This window comes from Mesoplodon bidens (genome assembly GCF_964165515.1).
Source record: "Mesoplodon bidens genome assembly, chromosome: 8".
NCBI lineage: Eukaryota > Metazoa > Chordata > Mammalia > Artiodactyla > Ziphiidae > Mesoplodon > Mesoplodon bidens.
In genome coordinates, this window is record NC_138165.1 from 106,440,072 (window position 1) to 106,457,538 (window position 17,467).

Sequence of the window (17,467 nt, forward strand, 5' to 3'; positions counted from 1 at the left end):
AGGAAAGCTGGGGCAAGGGAACGCCTGTTCTGCTAACACAGGTGCTGGGAAAGGGAATGAGCTCTTCTGTGCTGGTCCCACCCAGCGATGAAGGCAGAGGTGCTGTGGAGTCATGGCCCACAGAGCTCTACTGCCCCGGCCTTGCTGGTGAGCCATGAAGTAACCCTCAGACAGGCAGGCAGGAGGGATCAGGGCTCTTCTCTCCCGGGACTGGCTTGCTGACTGAAGCAAACCCAGGATGAACCAACCAGGTTGGCCTCTGTGACTCCTGACTAAAGAGCAGCCTTTCCCTATGGATTGACCGTAGCTCTGGAGACAGGCAGCTTTTCTTCTGAGCAAGTAAAACTTCAGCATTGAAGAATCCTTGACCTGTCATTTTTAACCTTAATGAGGATAGAACGAGCCTCTGGAACAAGGTGCAATGGAGTCAGGAGAAGTGGCTTTAAGTGAAAACACAGCTGTGGGGTTTACAGACAGCGCTGCAGGGAGGCGTCATCCAGTGGGAGCGGCCAGCCTCGCTATAGACTTTCCAACACTAATGAATCGGGAACTCCATGCTGAACAGGATTTAGTTTGATGGGTCCCTGTGCCAGCAGATGGATGTATTTTTCTTGAAAGACCAAGGTGCCAGAAATCTCCATGATTACGTTACTGGAGCAAGGTTCTTTTTTGTGGTTTGTGCAGTTGAGCGTCAGGACTGCAGGATTCTCTTGCTCTTTCTCACTCTTATTTTTTCCAGGTCAGAACCAGAGCTTGGGGTGGGGAGGAAAATCCTGCTGAATGAGCAAGTTCTTTCTTAAAAAGCTTTCTCCAAGTCCAAAAAGACTTCAGTGGACTTAGGAGAAAGAAACTTAATACATTGCCATAGAATCACTGTGAACCAAGCGAAAGCCAAGTCCACAGCATCTTTGTCTTATAAAAGAAAGCAGAGAGGAGATGGAAAAAAAGAAATAATGCTTAGGAAATCCAAACCAAACAACGAAAACTAAAGAAGAGAAACTAAAGATCACCTCAGAGAATGTGAAGATTTCCTTCTAATAAGATTTTTCAATTGCAGAACCAAGGCTCAGGTAGAAGTAACTTTTCTCATCTTTTTTAAGTATGCCATAAATGGCATACCTCAGATGTTTGAACTATGATGGGATTTGCCACTTTCAGCTTAAGGAAGAGTTGGACACCCTGCAAGACCAGTGGACTGTGAGGGGAAGAGTCAGCCATGGAGAGGCTGGAGGCTTCCCAGCCTGGTCCTTGACCTGCATTTCAACCTTGGTCCTAATAGCTAGCAGATTGAAGCAAGCTCACTGGCCTCCCGGAGAACCCATGTTGGTTTGAACTATAGCAATGCTGGCCAAAGAACCAGCACTCTGCTTTCACCAGCTACCTCTCTCATTACTCCCCTGTGACAGGAACTCGGAGCTGGGTCGTGGAGGTTGCCCCTGTTAGGTCACGGGGCAGCCTGCAGAGAGGGGAACCACTCTTTTATGCCCGGCCTGCAAGTGTCGTCCAGGCCATGGCCAGAAAGAGAGCCGGTTGCCTGCCAGAGGTCATCTTGGAGCTGTTGTGGACGAGACAGGCAATTGCTAAACTTCTTAACACATCTCTTACCCTACCAAAGTCAGGCCAGCATTTTCAAAAGCACCAAAGCCTCTGAGCTGGTATTACTTAGCTGATGGAGTTTAGTACCAAGTGGCCTGTGTGTATGTTCTCCAGGAATGTGGCTGTTTGGGAAAGCCAGCTGTGCACCTGAGCAGATTAAAGACCAATCTGCTCATTAGCCCAGGGGAACATCTAGCAAGCCACCCCTCAGCCACCTTTCCTGTCCCGTCCCATTACTCTTTTTCAGTTATTCTTATGAATGTAATCTGGCCCATTGGCTTCACTGGGCTGGTGTACAGAGTAAGGTCATGCTTCCTTTAATGGTTACATTAAATGACTCCATGGACCCCTCTGCTGCTTAGCCTGGGGCATTCATTCTTCCCCTGAGGTTCACCTAAAGGCTCTTCCTCAAGCAATGTCTGAGAGCCCTGAGGAAGCCTTCCTTGGTCCTGAATCGGTCGTTCTTACCGTTCACCTGTTGTCACCAGCTGGGAGGATGGCCCTGTGGCCTCCCCTGCCTCCCTCTCCCACCCTAGACCCGGAGGGGCTGCAGGAGGACCTTTTGCAGACCTACCAACCCCCGTAGGGCCTCTAGCCCCACGTTCCCACAGCCCGTGGGGAAGGACTGCGGCCCCTGCCACCCACCCAGGCCCCGTCCGCTCGCCCATGGTGCCAGTCTCCCTGAGGTAGGAGGGCTCGGTTGGAAGGGCTCCCAGCAGGAGTCTCACGCTCTAGCTGCCCAGGGCCTACCCTCCTCTGTGATCTGGCCTGAGCCCCTGAAAGCAGAAGGCTCTTCTCTTTCCTGCTTGAGAGAGATTGGCTTGTCCTTTGTCCAAAGGGAAGGCTTGTCCCTAACTAGACCCATTTAAAGGCCTCCTTCCTCTGCTGCAAGAGGCTGACACAGCAGCCTTGTTACCACCTCGTGGGCCCTTTGCTGCATTCCCTCCTTACCCAGTACCAGGAATGTTGTGCAGTTGGAAACTGTCCTCCCAGGGAAGAGGTTGACTCATAGCAACTCTTCTGCCTCACATGGCAGCTGCCTCTGGAAAGGGAAAGCTGGACCTCATGAAGTCTCGGAGTAGCTGTCATCCTTGCAGGCCAACGTTCCAAGCTGAGCCACTCTGTGGATGGGCCCCTGGAGGCCTTGATTAGAGCCAGCACTGGCACAGATGGCAGCCTGTAGGCCTGCCTGTTTCCTTGCCACGCTTGGCTCATGGGATGTATTCAGTAAATACTGTTGAGTGAAGGACCGAGTGCCTCTTCATAGGCACTGGCAAGATGGGAGCCCCTGGGCACCGAGAGGATTTGAGCCACTGCTTGTAGTCTGGTGGCGCAGGGACTGAGGGGTGGCACACGTGCGGCAGAATCTCTCTACAGAAGTGAGAGTAATTACAAACTCGGATGAAATTGGGTGACTTTAGGAGCTTGCAGGGGAACATGATTCTGTGTCTGTAAAATTTATTTTTAATTATTTATTTCTGGCTACGTTGCGTCTTCGTTGCTGTGCACTGCTTTCTCTAGTTGCGGCGAGTGGGGGCTCTTCTTCGTCGCGGCGCGCGGGCTTCTCATTGCAGTGGCTTCTCTTGTTGCGGAGCATGGGCTCTAGGCGTGCAGGCTTCAGTAGTTGTGGCATGTGGGCTCTGTAGTTGTGGCTTGTGGGCTCTAGAGCACAGGCTCAGTAGTTGTGGCACATGGGCTTAGTTGCTCCACGGCATGTGGGTCTTCCCGGACCGGGGCTCGAACCCGTGTCCCCTGCTTTGGCAGGCGATTCTTGACCACTGTGCCACCGGGGAAGTTCCTGTGTCTGTAAATTAAATGACTGGAGCAGTTAGTCACTGACAGGTAAACGAGATGCTCCAAGTCTCTACTCTGCAATTCAGCTCAGTGACATGCTTTGGGCACCTGCTGTGGACAGAGATAAGGGCACTGAGTGCCCAGGGTACCTGGTGAAGCTACCCATCCCGAATCCTTAGACTCACTGGGGAGAGCGGCCCTGCCTCCAGTTATCAGAGGAGGGAATAATAGAAGGTCCACTTTTACAGAGAGAATCTCAAAGGACGGGTGGGATCTTGCTGGGACAGACAGGAAGGGCTCCCCTGGAAGCAGTCGTGGCTCAAGGAGGGGCCCAGAGGTAGGAGAGTGCACGGCTTGGTCCAGCCTCATGCAGTGAGCTGTGCAAGTTGTAGAAGGAACGCATGGAGCTCTGCAGCAGGACGACGCCGGGGCGCTCTTCCCTGTCTGGCAGACTTGTGTTTCTCCTTCAAGACGCCCGTCCTCTGCCCTGGGGCCCTCCCGGGTTGGCGCACCCTCCTCGGCACTTGCCACCCCACCAGTCCCTTGGTCACAGTCCATATTTGTTCACGTGGGCAATCAACCCCCAGAGGACCTGGACCGTGTTTAATTCATGAATATATTTCCGACATACAGACAGCAGGAAGCCATCAAGGTCCTTACAGATGGAAGTGTCATCAGGCTTGTGTTTAGAAGGATGGCTCAGCTGTGTTATGGAGAGTGGATTAGAGAGAGCAGAACCAGGGGAGTGGAGTGTGTCGGTGTCCTCGAGAGAAATAATGAGCAACTACAAAGAGCGGCCGAGGCCCGGAAGGCTGGCAGAGACCGGGCACAGCTCCATCGAGGCCCTGGCTCTGCTTTTCTCTGGGTCTTTTGAGTCTGCTTCCTTTGTGAGTTGGCTTCATTCTCAGGCTGGTAGCAAGCAAGTTGCAGCAGTTCTGGCCCTCGTGCCCCGAAGCACCCAGCAAACACTGGCCTCCGTTGGATCACATGACCACTCCTGAACCAGTGCCTAAGGCCAGGAAATGCCGTGCACTGGCTGGCTTGGGTCCCGATCAGTTACTGAAAGGTGTATGAGGTTACCTTAGAACGGCCAGGCCCAGCCCCGGAGATTGGATCTGCTTCCCCTTGAATCCCCTGGCCTGGGGTGGGAGGGCGTATAGCTGAATGAAGCTAGAATACCATTAGGAAGGAGGAAATGACTGCTAGACATGCACTTACCTCTGCTCTGGGGACCAGCTGGACCGCTTCATTCATATATTGAACCGTGCACATGGTAGGCGCCTACTCCCACACCCACACATACCTACACACCTGCAGGGACACGCTTAGTGGACTGGTTTATCTGGGCAACAGCATCTCACCCTCCTGAATGAATATCAGACCTCTCATGGAGGACCCCACGCCCCACCCCAACCTCTGACTCTCCGTTTCTCGACTTCTCCTTGGATCTTGTGATTGACTGTTCCATCTCCAAGATCAGACATGGCCTACTCTCTGACCACAGCCTCCAGTGCCCCCCACTTCCTCACCCAGTGACTCCCACAAACCCTCTCCTTGACCTCATGGGCACCTCGGAGGCCAGTATAGGCCAGTGGTTAGCAACATGGACCACACTTCAGTTCTGCCACTTACTTGCTAATTAAACTACTCGCAGCGTAAGGATAGGAGCCAACCTCGCAGGGTTGTTGGGAGGATTAAATAAAGTCACACGTGAAAGGTGCCTAGGACAGAGGACGTACTCGAAACGTATTAGCTCCATACAAGACATCTTTCACCCAGACTCTTCTGTTTTCTTCCAGTCAGTCCCTTCCATCTGTATTTCCTGCCTGTTTCCCCACAGAGTCCATGATCCATCTGTTGCCAGTATTATACCTCTCCTCCCTCGATCCCTCAAACCTGTTCTTCCCTCAGACCTTTCTGGCAAATGCTCAGCTCTGCACCCACCTAACTTTCTTCATGCCAGCGTCTAGGTTGCTAGAAAAAAAATCATCGGGACAGATGGTTGCTACGGTAACCTCAGATCCTGTGGCCTCAGCTAGACCCTTAATGCTCCCTGGCAATCCTTGTGCTCTTCTCTGGTCAGCTGTTTTTCCTTTTCTTCAAAGAAGCAATTTCAAACTTTCATCATATTCCTCCAACTTCCGTTCCTTTCCTCACCAAACCTTCCATTCCTTGCAGATAATTTGGCCTCCTGGTTCTTAGAAAAGAACAATAATCAGGCTGGAACATTCCAAACCACCACCAAGCCCGCATACCCCCTCACCAAATCCATAGATAGATCTTCAGCCCCACCCCGCCTTCCCTACTGCTGCAGTGAGAAAGGGTCTTCACCTGCATGTTGGATTCCAACCCCTCCTGTCATCTCAGACTTCTCTCTCCTGTGTCTTCAACCCCTCCCTCTGTAGTTCCTCCTTCATCAGCATTTAAACAAGTCTCTGTCACCTTACAGCCCACTCTCCTTCAGTCCCGCGTCCTATTATCCAGTCCCATTCCATTCCATTCACCTTGGCTCTTCCCAGCCACTCTCTAATTTGCTGAAAGAGTTAACACTCATGATCCCCATTTCCTCACGTTCTGCTCATTTTTCAACCCATCGCACCCTGATCTCTGCTTGCACCACTCTCCTGAGAGTTCTCGTTGCTAAATCCAACGGATTCTTGCTTGTTCCTCTCTTACTTGACCTCTTAGAAGGAGTTGACGCTGCTGAGGGCTCCCTCCTTAAGACGTGTTCCCGCCGTGGCTCCTGTAACGTCATAACTTAGAACACCGTGGCTACCCCTTCTCAGCCTCCGTTGTCCAGCTCTTAAATGTAGCTGTTCTAGCGAAAACCTCATTTTTACTCAACATACTCTCTCAGGACCATCTCATCCGCTCCAGTGGCTTCAGTTGCCATCTGACTTCCCATCCAAAGTTTCCCAAACCTGTACCTCCAGGTTACAGTCTTGCTTATAAAATGCAGAATTGTTTCTACAGCTGCCTACTGGTCATCTCCACTAAGATCCCTCTCGGGCACCTTAAAATCAGCACTCCCGACCCTGCCATTCCTCCTTATCACGGGAAGCATCTACCTGGCTCTCCAAGGCAAAGACCCTTAGACATTGTCTTTGGCTCCTCTCCCTCTTGCAGACTTTATTATCTCCAGGCCATCACCAAGTCCAAAATTCTGGTAAGGTGGCAAGAACACAGGTTCTGGTTGAAATTCCAGTTCTAACTGTGGTTTGAACAAATTACTTCTCCTTTTTCCAACTCAAGTTCCTCACCTGTGAAAAGGAAATAGTAATACCGAATTCACATGGCTGTGGTCACGGGGGACTTCTCTGGCGGTCCAGTAGTTAGGACCCCGCGCTTTCACCGCTGAGGGCCTGGGTTCGACCCCTGGCCGGGGAACTAAGATCCCACAAGCTGCGCGTCACGGCCCCAAGAAAACCCAAAAACATAAAAACAAACAAACAAAATAAAACAAGCAAAAAACCAAATGGTGGGCTTCCCTGGTGGCGCAGTGGTTGAGAGTCCGCCTGCCGATGCAGGGGACACGGGTTCGTGCCCCGGTCCGGGAGGATCCCACATGCCGTGGAGCGGCTGGGCCCGTGAGCCATGGCCGCTGAGCCTGAGCGTCCGGAGCCTGTGCTCCACAACGGGAGAGGCCACAACAGTGAGAGGCCCGCGTACTGAAAAAAAAAAAAAAAAAAAAAAAAAAACCAAATGGTTGTGGTTAGGATAAAGGAAAGCCTTTACTTGGTAGGCTTTCAATAAATATGCGTGCTCTTCCATCCCCATTTCCTCTCTCCCCATCCCCATCACCTTATTGTTGAATTGGTGTACGTATAGTTTCTTGACCTTGAGAATCTCCCAGGAATGAAGTTTCCCATAATTCCTTCATGACTAAGGACAACAGCATATATCTCATCATGCTTCTCATGGACTGTGGAAAATGCAAAGAAAGTAAAGCAATCACTGTTGCCATTTTGATATCGTTCCTTCAAGTCTTCTATGCATTCTTTGTTCTTCTTTTAATGTAGTTTTTTAAATATATATAATTGAGTACACATCCTGCTTCTTTTCATCTAATCCAGATATTTTCCCAGATTAATCAAAATTCTTCATAAACAGTTTAATGGCCGCATGCTATTCTGCATGTGACTACATATGTTTTTTTTTAACTATTTTGCTATTGTTGGTTTTTTAGAGTCTTTCCATAAATAATACTGAGGTAAACAGTTTTGCAAAAAAAAAAACCACTTTTCCTCCTACGTTTATAATAATTTTTCTAAGCCATAAATTCATAACTTGAATCACTGAATTGAAGGATTTGAAAACTTCTAAGCAGTGCAGTCTGAGATGGACTAAATGAATATAGGCCTTACCTTAACTACAAAGAGGGAAGTAAAGAAAAAAGGGTTGTAATTAACAGATATTTTAAAATAATTGTTTTCTGTTTTACTGAAAGAGGGCTTGGAAGATCCAAGCAGTGCTCTGTGGGGAAAACATGCCTTTGACTTGAAGTTCCAGGGTCCATGATGGTAAAGGAGGGCTTGTTTCTGTTTTTGTATTTTCATCTGGGTCAGTGAGAGGACAGGCCATTCCTACAAGCTCGTTTCCCTCTAAGGAAGAGAAAAATCATCCAGCATCTAATGATGCAGATCATTAGTTGTGTTAACAGCCTTGCAGTTAAAAAAAAGGAAAAAAAAAAGTTATAACAATGTGTCCTCCTAATGTGCAGTTAATTTTAGTTAAAACTTCCCTGGTGATTTTAATTTTTTAATTTAATTTAACTTATTATTAGTTTGTTTGTTTGTTTGGCCTCGTGGTGCAGCTTGAAGGATCGTAGTTCCCCAACCAGGCATTGAACCCGGGCCACCACAGTGAAAGCACCAAGTCCTAACCACTGGACCGCCAGGGAATTAGCTCCCTGGTGATTTTTAAACCCAGTGAATTTGTAAATCTAGTAAATGGCCCTGCATTTGGAAATGTTAGAGCTGCCATAGCCAACTGGGCTCTAGCAAGACACACACAACTCACTGAGCTCGGGCTTCCCAGCAACACCCGAGCACTCCCCTCAGAATCCAGAGTTTATTACCAGATTCTTTGTTCCTGATCTTCCCTAATCAGAAAAAGCTAATGAATGCCTCAAAGTTAACATGTCCAGGACTTCCCTGGCGGTCCAGTGAGTAAGACTCTCTGCTCCCATTGCAGGGTTGCAGGGGGCACGGGTTCGATCCCTGGTCAGGGAAGATCCCACATGCCTCGTGGCACAGCCAAAAACATGTTAACATGTCCAAAACCAGACTTTGGACTCTCTACCCATCCCCACATTCAGTCTTCTCACTCAGCAGTGAAACCACCACCTGCCTGGTTGTTTAAATCAAAAACTTGAACCATCCTTGATTTCTTCTTTTCTGTCCTCACCACTCCCCAGCACCAAATCCATCAGCATATTCTGCTGATTCTACTTCTAAAAATTTACTTGAGATCTCAAATTGTCCATTTCTCTCCATCTTGCCCAACTGCCCTCTCGTCGCAGCCCCCGTCACTGCTCACCTGCACTACTCCGTAGCCTCCCACAGGGCTCCTACTTCTGCTCTCTCCTCTACAATCTTTTCTCTACGCAGTAGCCAGAGGGATCCTGCTAAAACTTAACTTTGGTCATGTCGTCCACCCCTTCCTTAGAACATGTCAGAGGCTTCCCTTTGCTAGTAAGGTAAAGGCCAAAAACTCTAACATGGCCGAGAAGGTCCTGCGCACCCTGCCCTGGCCTTCCTCTCCAGCATCATTGCCCACCATTTCCCCATATACAGCCTTCAGTTCCTGCAACTCCTGCACCGAGGGCTCTATACATGTTATGTTCTCTGCTGAGGAGGACCCTCTTCTCTCCCCATCCATCCTTTCCACGGTCTAGGTAACCCCTCCTTCCCACTTTCCCTGTCTAGGTCAGGTTATTTACTTCTATAGAAACATGGGAGGTTTTTTGCTTCTTTAGAAAACCTATTTCAAAGTTTCATATATATAAAAAAAGTTTTTCCATTCATCAGCATAATTATGTGATTGTTGTCTGTCTCCTCTACTAGACCATAAGATCCTCTCTGCTTACTGTTCACTGTTCTTTCCCCATCAGCTAGCTCAGTGTCTGGCACAAAGTAGGTGCTTAATAAAAAAAATTGGTTGCATGCTAACTGAAGAAGTCATGTCCTGGTAACAGTCCTCCTTGACAGCAGTGTCCCCGTAAGGTGCGGGCTCTTCCCAGAGGGGGCAGACCCGGGTTCTCCACAGCACATCATCTTGAAGGAGTATGATTTCGCTTGTCTTGTTGCTGTTGTTGTTTTTCATTTCAGCTGTCAGAATGAATAGAGCATGCTACCTAAAACTTACTTGTTTTTCTCTTCTCTCCTTATTCAGCTAAAGCTGGCTTTTACTCTGGACCACGAGACAGGATTGCCTCAAGGATGTCACATCTACGAGTACCGTGACAGCAACAAGTAAGTCACTCTGTGGGAAAGAGTGTCAGCTCACCATGTCCTGCAGAGGTAGCACCCATAGTCTTCCTTACACTGGGCTTCCCTGACAAAGGGATTGTCAGGAAGGGAATCACACTTTTTGTGGCTGTACTAGAAAATAGCTGGCACAAAAATGTTTCTCCTGTGAAATCTCTTTTGCCCTTCAATATAGGACTTGGAATACTTGTGTAGGCGCAGGCGTAATGTATTAGAAGTCTATTTCAAAGCAAACCGTCCTTTCCAGGCTCCAGTTCTTCTAGATACTCCCCTGCCCACTTCATCTCCAATCATGTGCTTGCTGGTTGGGTTCACTGTGTGACTTTGGCTTTTGTAGTCATTCGGTCTGACTATACTATGTTTATAGGGTTGTTGTGATGGTCCACCTTGTGAATTTTTCTTTCTTTCTTTCTTTAAAAAAGTTTTTTAAATTTTTGAAATAATTTTTATTGGAGTATATTGACTTACAATGTTGCGTTAGTTTCAGGTGTACAGTAAAGTGAATCAGTTACACATATACATATATCCCCTCTTTTTTTAGATTCTTTCCCATAGAGGTCGTTACAGAATATTGAGTAGAGTTCCCTGTGCTATACAGCAGGTCCTTATTAGTTCTCTATTTTATATATAGTGGTGTGTATATGTCAATCCCAATCTCCCAGTTTATCCCTCGCCGCCCCCTTACCTTGGGAATTTTAGAGTTGGGGTATTTCTGGGTACTTACAGAGGTTGAAGTTGGTGTCCTTATTAGAAAGATGGCACCTGGCATAGTTTTATACACCTCTTCTCTTTATCACAGACTGCCTCCTTGACTGTGTATTTTTGTCTGTGGGCCAGTGAAAGTGGTGATGAGTGAGGTAAAGGGAGTGTGCCCTGATGATGACAAAGACAGTGATGAATGGTGAGGGCAGCTACCCTTGGTTTCCTACTGTGTGTTAGGCACAGGCCAGGGACACTACGTTTGTTATCCCACTTAATTCTCATGGTAACCTGAAGAGTTTTCTTTTATTATTGTTGTACTTGCAGAAGCTGAGGTCTAGGGAATGTGTGTAACTTGTTCAAGGTCACTTGCCACAGCTGTGTGAGGCAGCGTTAGCATTATCACATTAATTCAGGGAAGAAAATAGATGAAAGGCAATTGATGTTCCAAGTTGCTACTTTTGGAAACCTCACTGATGACAAGAATAGTCCCAACCTGGACTCAAGGACTAATTGTTTGAATATCCAACTGTTTAATTTTATCCAGTGGAAAGATCAAATAGGCACAGGCCAGTGGAATCATACATCACCTTCCAGAAGAGAAACTCACGTCTTCCTCAAGAGCTCATGCCCTGTTATGGGTGGAAGATGGGTTACTGTGTGCCTTCGTGACCAAATTTCCATTCAGATTACTTTCGGGGCATTATTCCTCTTTGTAATTTATCTTTAGGAGGATGCTATCGTCAGCTATTGTGTACCCTCAATTCCCACCAAATTAATCATTCAGAAAAGGTTGACCAAGCATCCTTTAACACTATCATTCCTCCTCTTGGATGGCACTGTTTCTGGAAGACAGTTACAGGATTTCTAGGCCATTGTGTCAGGGATACAATCTCAGCTTCTGATAATGCTTAGCTCAGCAGAGAAGTAGGGCTAGACTCCTCTGGGGTCAGGACTGACGGGGACAAGTGAGCGAGTCCCTTGGTGGCAGGGGCAAGCATTGTTAGGGAGTGAGAGAACTGTAAGCCATAAGCCCTCCTTGTCGGCGCTGCCCTGAGCTCCCTGATGCTTGCTGGATGGCCGTGGATGGCAGCCCCTCACACGACAGATTGTGGCTGCAGAAACACAGTGGTGTCAGGCTCAGGGGTGTTGACATACTCCAGTTCTGGCCTGACCCTCTGCTCTTTGGAAATAAGGTTGGCAGAGTTTTTGTTCAGTGGGAGAAGGGCACCAGCTTTAAGTTCATGTCTGAGCAGTTCAGAGGTCCGGTGACAACAGCTTACGTTGTCTTTGAAACTGATCGGAGAAAATAGCCTAGCTCTGTTTCTTGGCCTAATTCCCAACTCCTAGCATATTATCAGAATAAGCAATGTAGGAGAGAATGTAGGAGTTGTAAGTATTGATAAGCTTTGGACCAAAGACCTGTAAGAGAAAGCCTTTGTGTAGGAAACTGGGTAGGAGCCATGATCTCGGGAAGTATGAGTGTCAGATGCCTCAGTGGTCCCTCCCCACCGTTCTCTCTTGCTAGAGGCAGTCTTGGGGTTTATTCTCAACCCGTGGACAAGTTTTCTAACCTCCTCGAGCCTCAGGTTTCTTCATCTGTTAAGAACAATGGGACTAACGATAACTTTTCTGGCATGATTGTCATGGGGATTGAATGGGAAGACATTGTCGCCGGCCTAGCACGTAGAATGCCCACAGTAAATGCTGATTGCCTCTCCTGAAAAATCGTCTGAGAAAAATCATCGTGACTTCGCTTCTGTTTTCCCAGTGCCAGCAGGGCTGCATCCCTGCACCGTGGCTGCAGCTGGCAGAGTTTTGAGTAGGGAAGAGGCCAGTGCACGCTCCTCTGACAGCCCTCAGCTGTGAGCGCTCTGTCCAAAGGCAGCCTCCTCTCCCCACTGTGGACTGTGAAGTCAAGCATGGAGAACCCCATGAGCTTTGCCTGTGACTTTCTCCTCTCTCCCAGGCTCTGCCATGTGTTCCTCTGTTTACTTTTAGGGACAGTTCCCTCACGACCTGAATCTCAACATTGGTGTTTAGGAAATGAAGAGATTCCACCCCAGGCCCTAAGGGGCCCATGTTGTCTCAGCCAAGTAACATGAAGGCAACGGCAGCAGAGAGATGAGGTTCTACATATAAAAGAAATTAGCTGAATATTAGTTTGGTACATTTAATCATTGAAACTACCGCTTTTATCTGGGTATTCTCTGCAGTATAATTTGTAATCATTTTCGTATTTATCCCTGCCAAATTCAGTCCATCAGCAAAGAAGTTTTTCTGGATAAGTACTGTGGCTCTCGGATAGTTCTCCCCAGTGGCCTTTTCCTATTAAGTGGAGTAGTCCTGAAAATAGACACTCTGCTTTTATACTTCCTGGACTCTTGTGTCAGCTTCCTCTCCTGGAATATCCTAGTAGCCCCGATCCGTGACTCTATGTCATCCCGTTCTTCTCCATCAAGAAGCTCGTTTAGCCTCTGTGCTCCAGAGAGGACAGGCCCTGGGACTTGTCCATCTCTGGTGGGACTTAGACTCTGGAGGGCACAGCTCTCAGGTAAGCATTCTTAAAGCTCTGAGGTCATTAGGGGAAAGAAGCTGAGGCTCCTATTGTGCCTCAAGTTAGATTAGTAAAGCTCTTCTCCTTGAATGATTCTGCCAGCCTCCCAAACACTGTTCAAATCTGCATCTAAGAAGTGTGAGGCTCCGGCCTCCCCACCGCCCTGACAGGTACTGCCAGTTGCAACCCACAGACCTGGGGACCACCTTTTTCTCTGTTGCAGAAACTTCACCTGCCTTTAATATGCATGTTAAATCCAGTGAATCCAGAACTGATTGAAAGTCATGTTTTTCAAATTAGGGCTTGGAGTTCTCTTCAGAGAGCAAAGAACAGGCCTAAAAGTGCGAACAAGTGATTCATGAGAATTCAGTCCAACATTTATTAAGCCCCTACTCCATACAATGTATTGTGCAAGGCACTAGGGAGACAGAGATAAATGGGGCCTGGTCTGTGACCTCAAGGAGTTTGTGTAAATAGAAGAAGGCGCTGCAGCACCCTCCAGGGTGCACTTCAGCGGTAAGGGTTGAGAGCCGTGGGAACAGTACTGAGGCCAGTGACTGCTTCTGACTTGGGAGCAACTCCATAGATGGTGGCACCCTGCACAGACAAACAGCTTTGTCCACAGTACTCCCCACCGTCCTCCTCCTCGCCGCCAGGATGGCCGAGCTCCTGTGCAAAATGTCCTCCCTGCCTTTAGCTCTTTCACCTCCAGCCTGTCCACTCTGCAGCCTGAGGGAGCTTTACATGCCTTTTCATTCTGGTTGCTTTTGCGACGTTATTTTTGTCTTTGATGTTCTGCCATTTTACTACATTACGTCTAAGAGTAGATTCATCTGTATAGCTTAGGACTCAGTGTAGTTCTTTCCATTTTGAAATTATCTATTAATCTTTTTTATTCTCCCTAATCTGTTCTTTTGGAACTCCTGTTAGAAACCTACCATCTTATTCTTTCACCTCTCTTTTTCCTCCTCCTTTTCTGCCAGTGCTGCGTTGTGGGGCACGTCCTCAAAAATGTCTGTCGGTTTAGGGCTTCCCTGGTGGCACAGTGATTGAGAGTCTGCCTGCCGATGCAGGGGACACAGGTTCGTGCCCCGGTCCGGGAAGATCTCACGTGCCGCGAAGCGGCTGGGCCCGTGAGCCATGGCCGCTGAGCCTGTGCGTCCGGAGCCTGTGCTCCGCAACGGGAGAGGCCACAACAGTGAGAGGCTCGCGTACCGCAAAAAAAAAAAAAAAAAAAAAAAAAAGTCTGTCGGTTTACTAGTCTCCTTATAGCTGTTCATAATCTGCTCTTTGATACCCCTTCCTGATTTGGGTGTTTAGTTTTTATTTTTAATTTTTAGAAGTTCTGTTTGGAGCTTTTTAAAATCAGCCCATTATTGTTTTTTTACTGTTCTTTTTTCCTGTCCTAGTTTTCACTATGATTTCTATTCCTTTCATCTCTTCCAGTTATTTTGATTACACTTATCTTATAGCCTTTTTCTGATTATTCGCTTATTTCTAGTTCTAAGGGTACCAGTTCTCCCACATGTAGTCTGTATTGACTTACCTTTATGGTGGTTCATTTTTTCACATGGTTTGTTCTATTTTATCAGGAGATTGTCTTAAGCAGGGACTGTGCTCACTGTCAGAGTCCCGTACGCCCCGTGTCGTGGATGCATTCTTTCATCACTTTTGCCTTTATTCTGCCAGGATCCTGGGAGTTCCTTAGGTCTTGCCAGTTTGGTGTTAACCTCTTGGCTTAGGATTCCCAGAACCCGGGTAGTGTGCATTCAGCCTCGACACACACATGCGGTACAGGCTTGGGATCCCATCCCACAAAGGAGTGCCTCCCCTCTGCGCCATATACAGACATTCCTCTGGGCTGTGAGAAAGGTCTTCCTGGTCCCTGTTCAAAGACCAGCAGCCCTTCCTGGATCCTGGCTTCCTGCAGGGCTCTCAGTTCCAGTTCCCGGCCAGGTCTTCTCCCTCCTGTGGGCATGAAAACCTTAACTCCTATTAACTGTATCAAGGTCTCATACCCCCAGCCCTCCTTTGCTATGGTAATGATTATGGCTTTGACTTAGTTTCCTCTTCATTTCAAGTAACTGGGAATTTTCCCTTCATTCTTTAATGCTCAGTCATATATTTAGATTATTCTTTTGGTATATCTTATCCATCTTTTCTATGTGTTTGTGTTGGGAAAGAGGTCCACATCAGTTCAGTTTGCCATCTTGTCAGAACCAGAAGTCTAAATAAACTTTTTAAAATGTGAGTCTGATTACTCATTCATTCAACAAGCATACAGAGAGTTTCTGCTGGGTACCAGTACAGAACCAGTCACTGAGGCTGCTGAGCTGAGTAAACACTCACGTGGCCCTCAGGGGCTCATAGGCTAGAGGAAGGGACTGGGCACCCGTCACCAGAAGACAGCTCTGTGATTAGACACTTACCTGCTCCAGCATACCCCACATTCCATCCTGCCAGACCATCTTGAGTCTGCCGCATGCAAGGTGTCTCTGTGTGACCATGCCATGCCCGCTCTTTCCCACCGCCCGCTCACACTCATCTGGGTAATCTCTACTTCTCCTTCCACTCTCAGCCAAGTATTACTTCTTCTGGGAAGCCATTCCAACCCCTGACAACCATCACGAAAGGCTGAGGCATGAGTGCCTTCTCCGCGGTCCTCTGCCACACCTGTCCGCTTCTGCTTCTGCTTCGGCTTCAGCACTCATCACAGTGCACTTCAGGCACTGGTTTACTTGTCTCCTACTTCCTCTATGCTGAGTCCTTTTAAGGTCAAGGCCTTGTTTTGTTTATTTCAGTACCCCTAGTGCCTAGCCCAGGGGTTGGGGGACCTAACTGAATCCTTTTAGAGAGGGAACCTGGCTACCCAGCCTTTGTCTTTCCAACCTTTGTCTTTTCATTTTTTGTGGGATTATCATGAGGATTAAATTATGCATGATATCAGGGAAAACGGTTTCCTTGGATGGTTTATGCATTCTGAAGAACTAACACATAGAAGAAAGAGACTGCAAACATTTGATTTAATTCTGTAAATGTAGTAGTAATTACAGTTATTTACATCACTACCTACCATTTTTTGCCTGATAGAAGGGCATAGTAATAATTATAAAGAGCATTAAATATGCCAAGCAAACTTGCAGAAGCTGAGTATAATTGCAAGGCTACACTTTGTTCACGACCTGTAGAGGTTCTGATCCATGTAGCACAATAGTGATAGGAGCTACCACCTCCTGAATGCCCACAACTCACCAGCACTGGGCTAGGGGCTTACCCAAGTTATTTCTAGTTTCAAAACCATTCAAGACAGATCTTATTTTTATAGTTTTACAGATTTTAAAAAGTCAAGGAGGTTATATTATTTTCACAGTTTTACAGATTAAATAAAATAAAAACAAAACAAGGCTGAGAGTCAGAGAGCTTAACCTGCCCTAGGTCACACCATGGTCAAGAGCAGAGCCTGAATTTTCCTCTAGTTCTAGCAGATTGCAAAGCCCATTCTGGCCTGCCCCTGTGGAGGAGAGGGACGGGGAAAGGGGGCTGGGCAGGCAGAGTGTCAGCCCACGGTACTGTTCTCAGGTCCCACAGGGGCGGGCCTGCCTGCCTCAGGACCCCTGCCATGCCCAGTCACCCCTGGGCACAGGGATCCAGAGGGCCAGGGCCGTTTGCCTGGACGGGGCTTCTTGTGGCAGCCACAGCCCACCCCTTGCCCTGCACAGATCCATTTCTCCGCTCGTGTGGGGAGCAACTTCTCTGTGGCTCCCGTGGCCTCTGTTCCCGAGGAAGGGCTTAGAAAGGACATGTTAATGGGACGGACTACCACCTCCGATACTCTAGTGGCACTTGGGGCCCCATCTGGTCCTCCTCGTTCTCCACTGCCCATTCAGAATTCTTCTCACCTTCAGCCAGCACCTCAGCAGGTCTTGGCAGCTTAGCTGGTGGTTTGACTCAAAACTTCATTGGGAGGTCCTGAGCCCTTGGTTGTCGTATTCGTCTCAGGACAGGGTTGACACGTGTGTCCGTGTGTCTGTTCACAGTCGGGCAAGGGAGCACCAGGATGATGTGACTCCTCCTCTCATCTGCTGACCCCTGGATACACAGCGTGAAGAATCCTGGCAGTAGCATCCCTTGTAGTTCAGAGGGACCCTTGTTGTGTTGCCCCTGGCCTGAGCTACCTTGGGTTCCATCACCCCCGTAAGCATTAATGAGCCCAGTTCTGTGACTGCCTCTCCTGCTGTCCTTGGTGGCCTGCAAAGAAGAGCCACTACCAATCTCCTTAGCAATGCTGGTGTTCCTCTCACCAGCACACTTCTGATGAGCCTGGTGAAGGGGG

General features: G+C 48.1%; 1 protein-coding gene across 3 annotated transcripts in view; it reads left to right on the forward strand.

Annotated features, from left to right (window-relative positions):
* The window catches only part of DIS3L2 (DIS3 like 3'-5' exoribonuclease 2), a 382,646-nt gene that overhangs the window by 332,804 nt on the left and 32,375 nt on the right, over window positions 1-17,467 (forward strand). For all 3 annotated transcript variants that reach the window (XR_014016571.1, XM_081243341.1, XM_081243342.1), the window contains one exon: window positions 9,784-9,863. Coding sequence is in view for 2 of the 3 variants with exons in the window: in XM_081243341.1 (XP_081099467.1) it covers window positions 9,784-9,863 (80 nt within the window). In the remaining variant the exon portion in view is untranslated. The remainder of the gene's footprint in view (window positions 1-9,783; window positions 9,864-17,467) is intronic.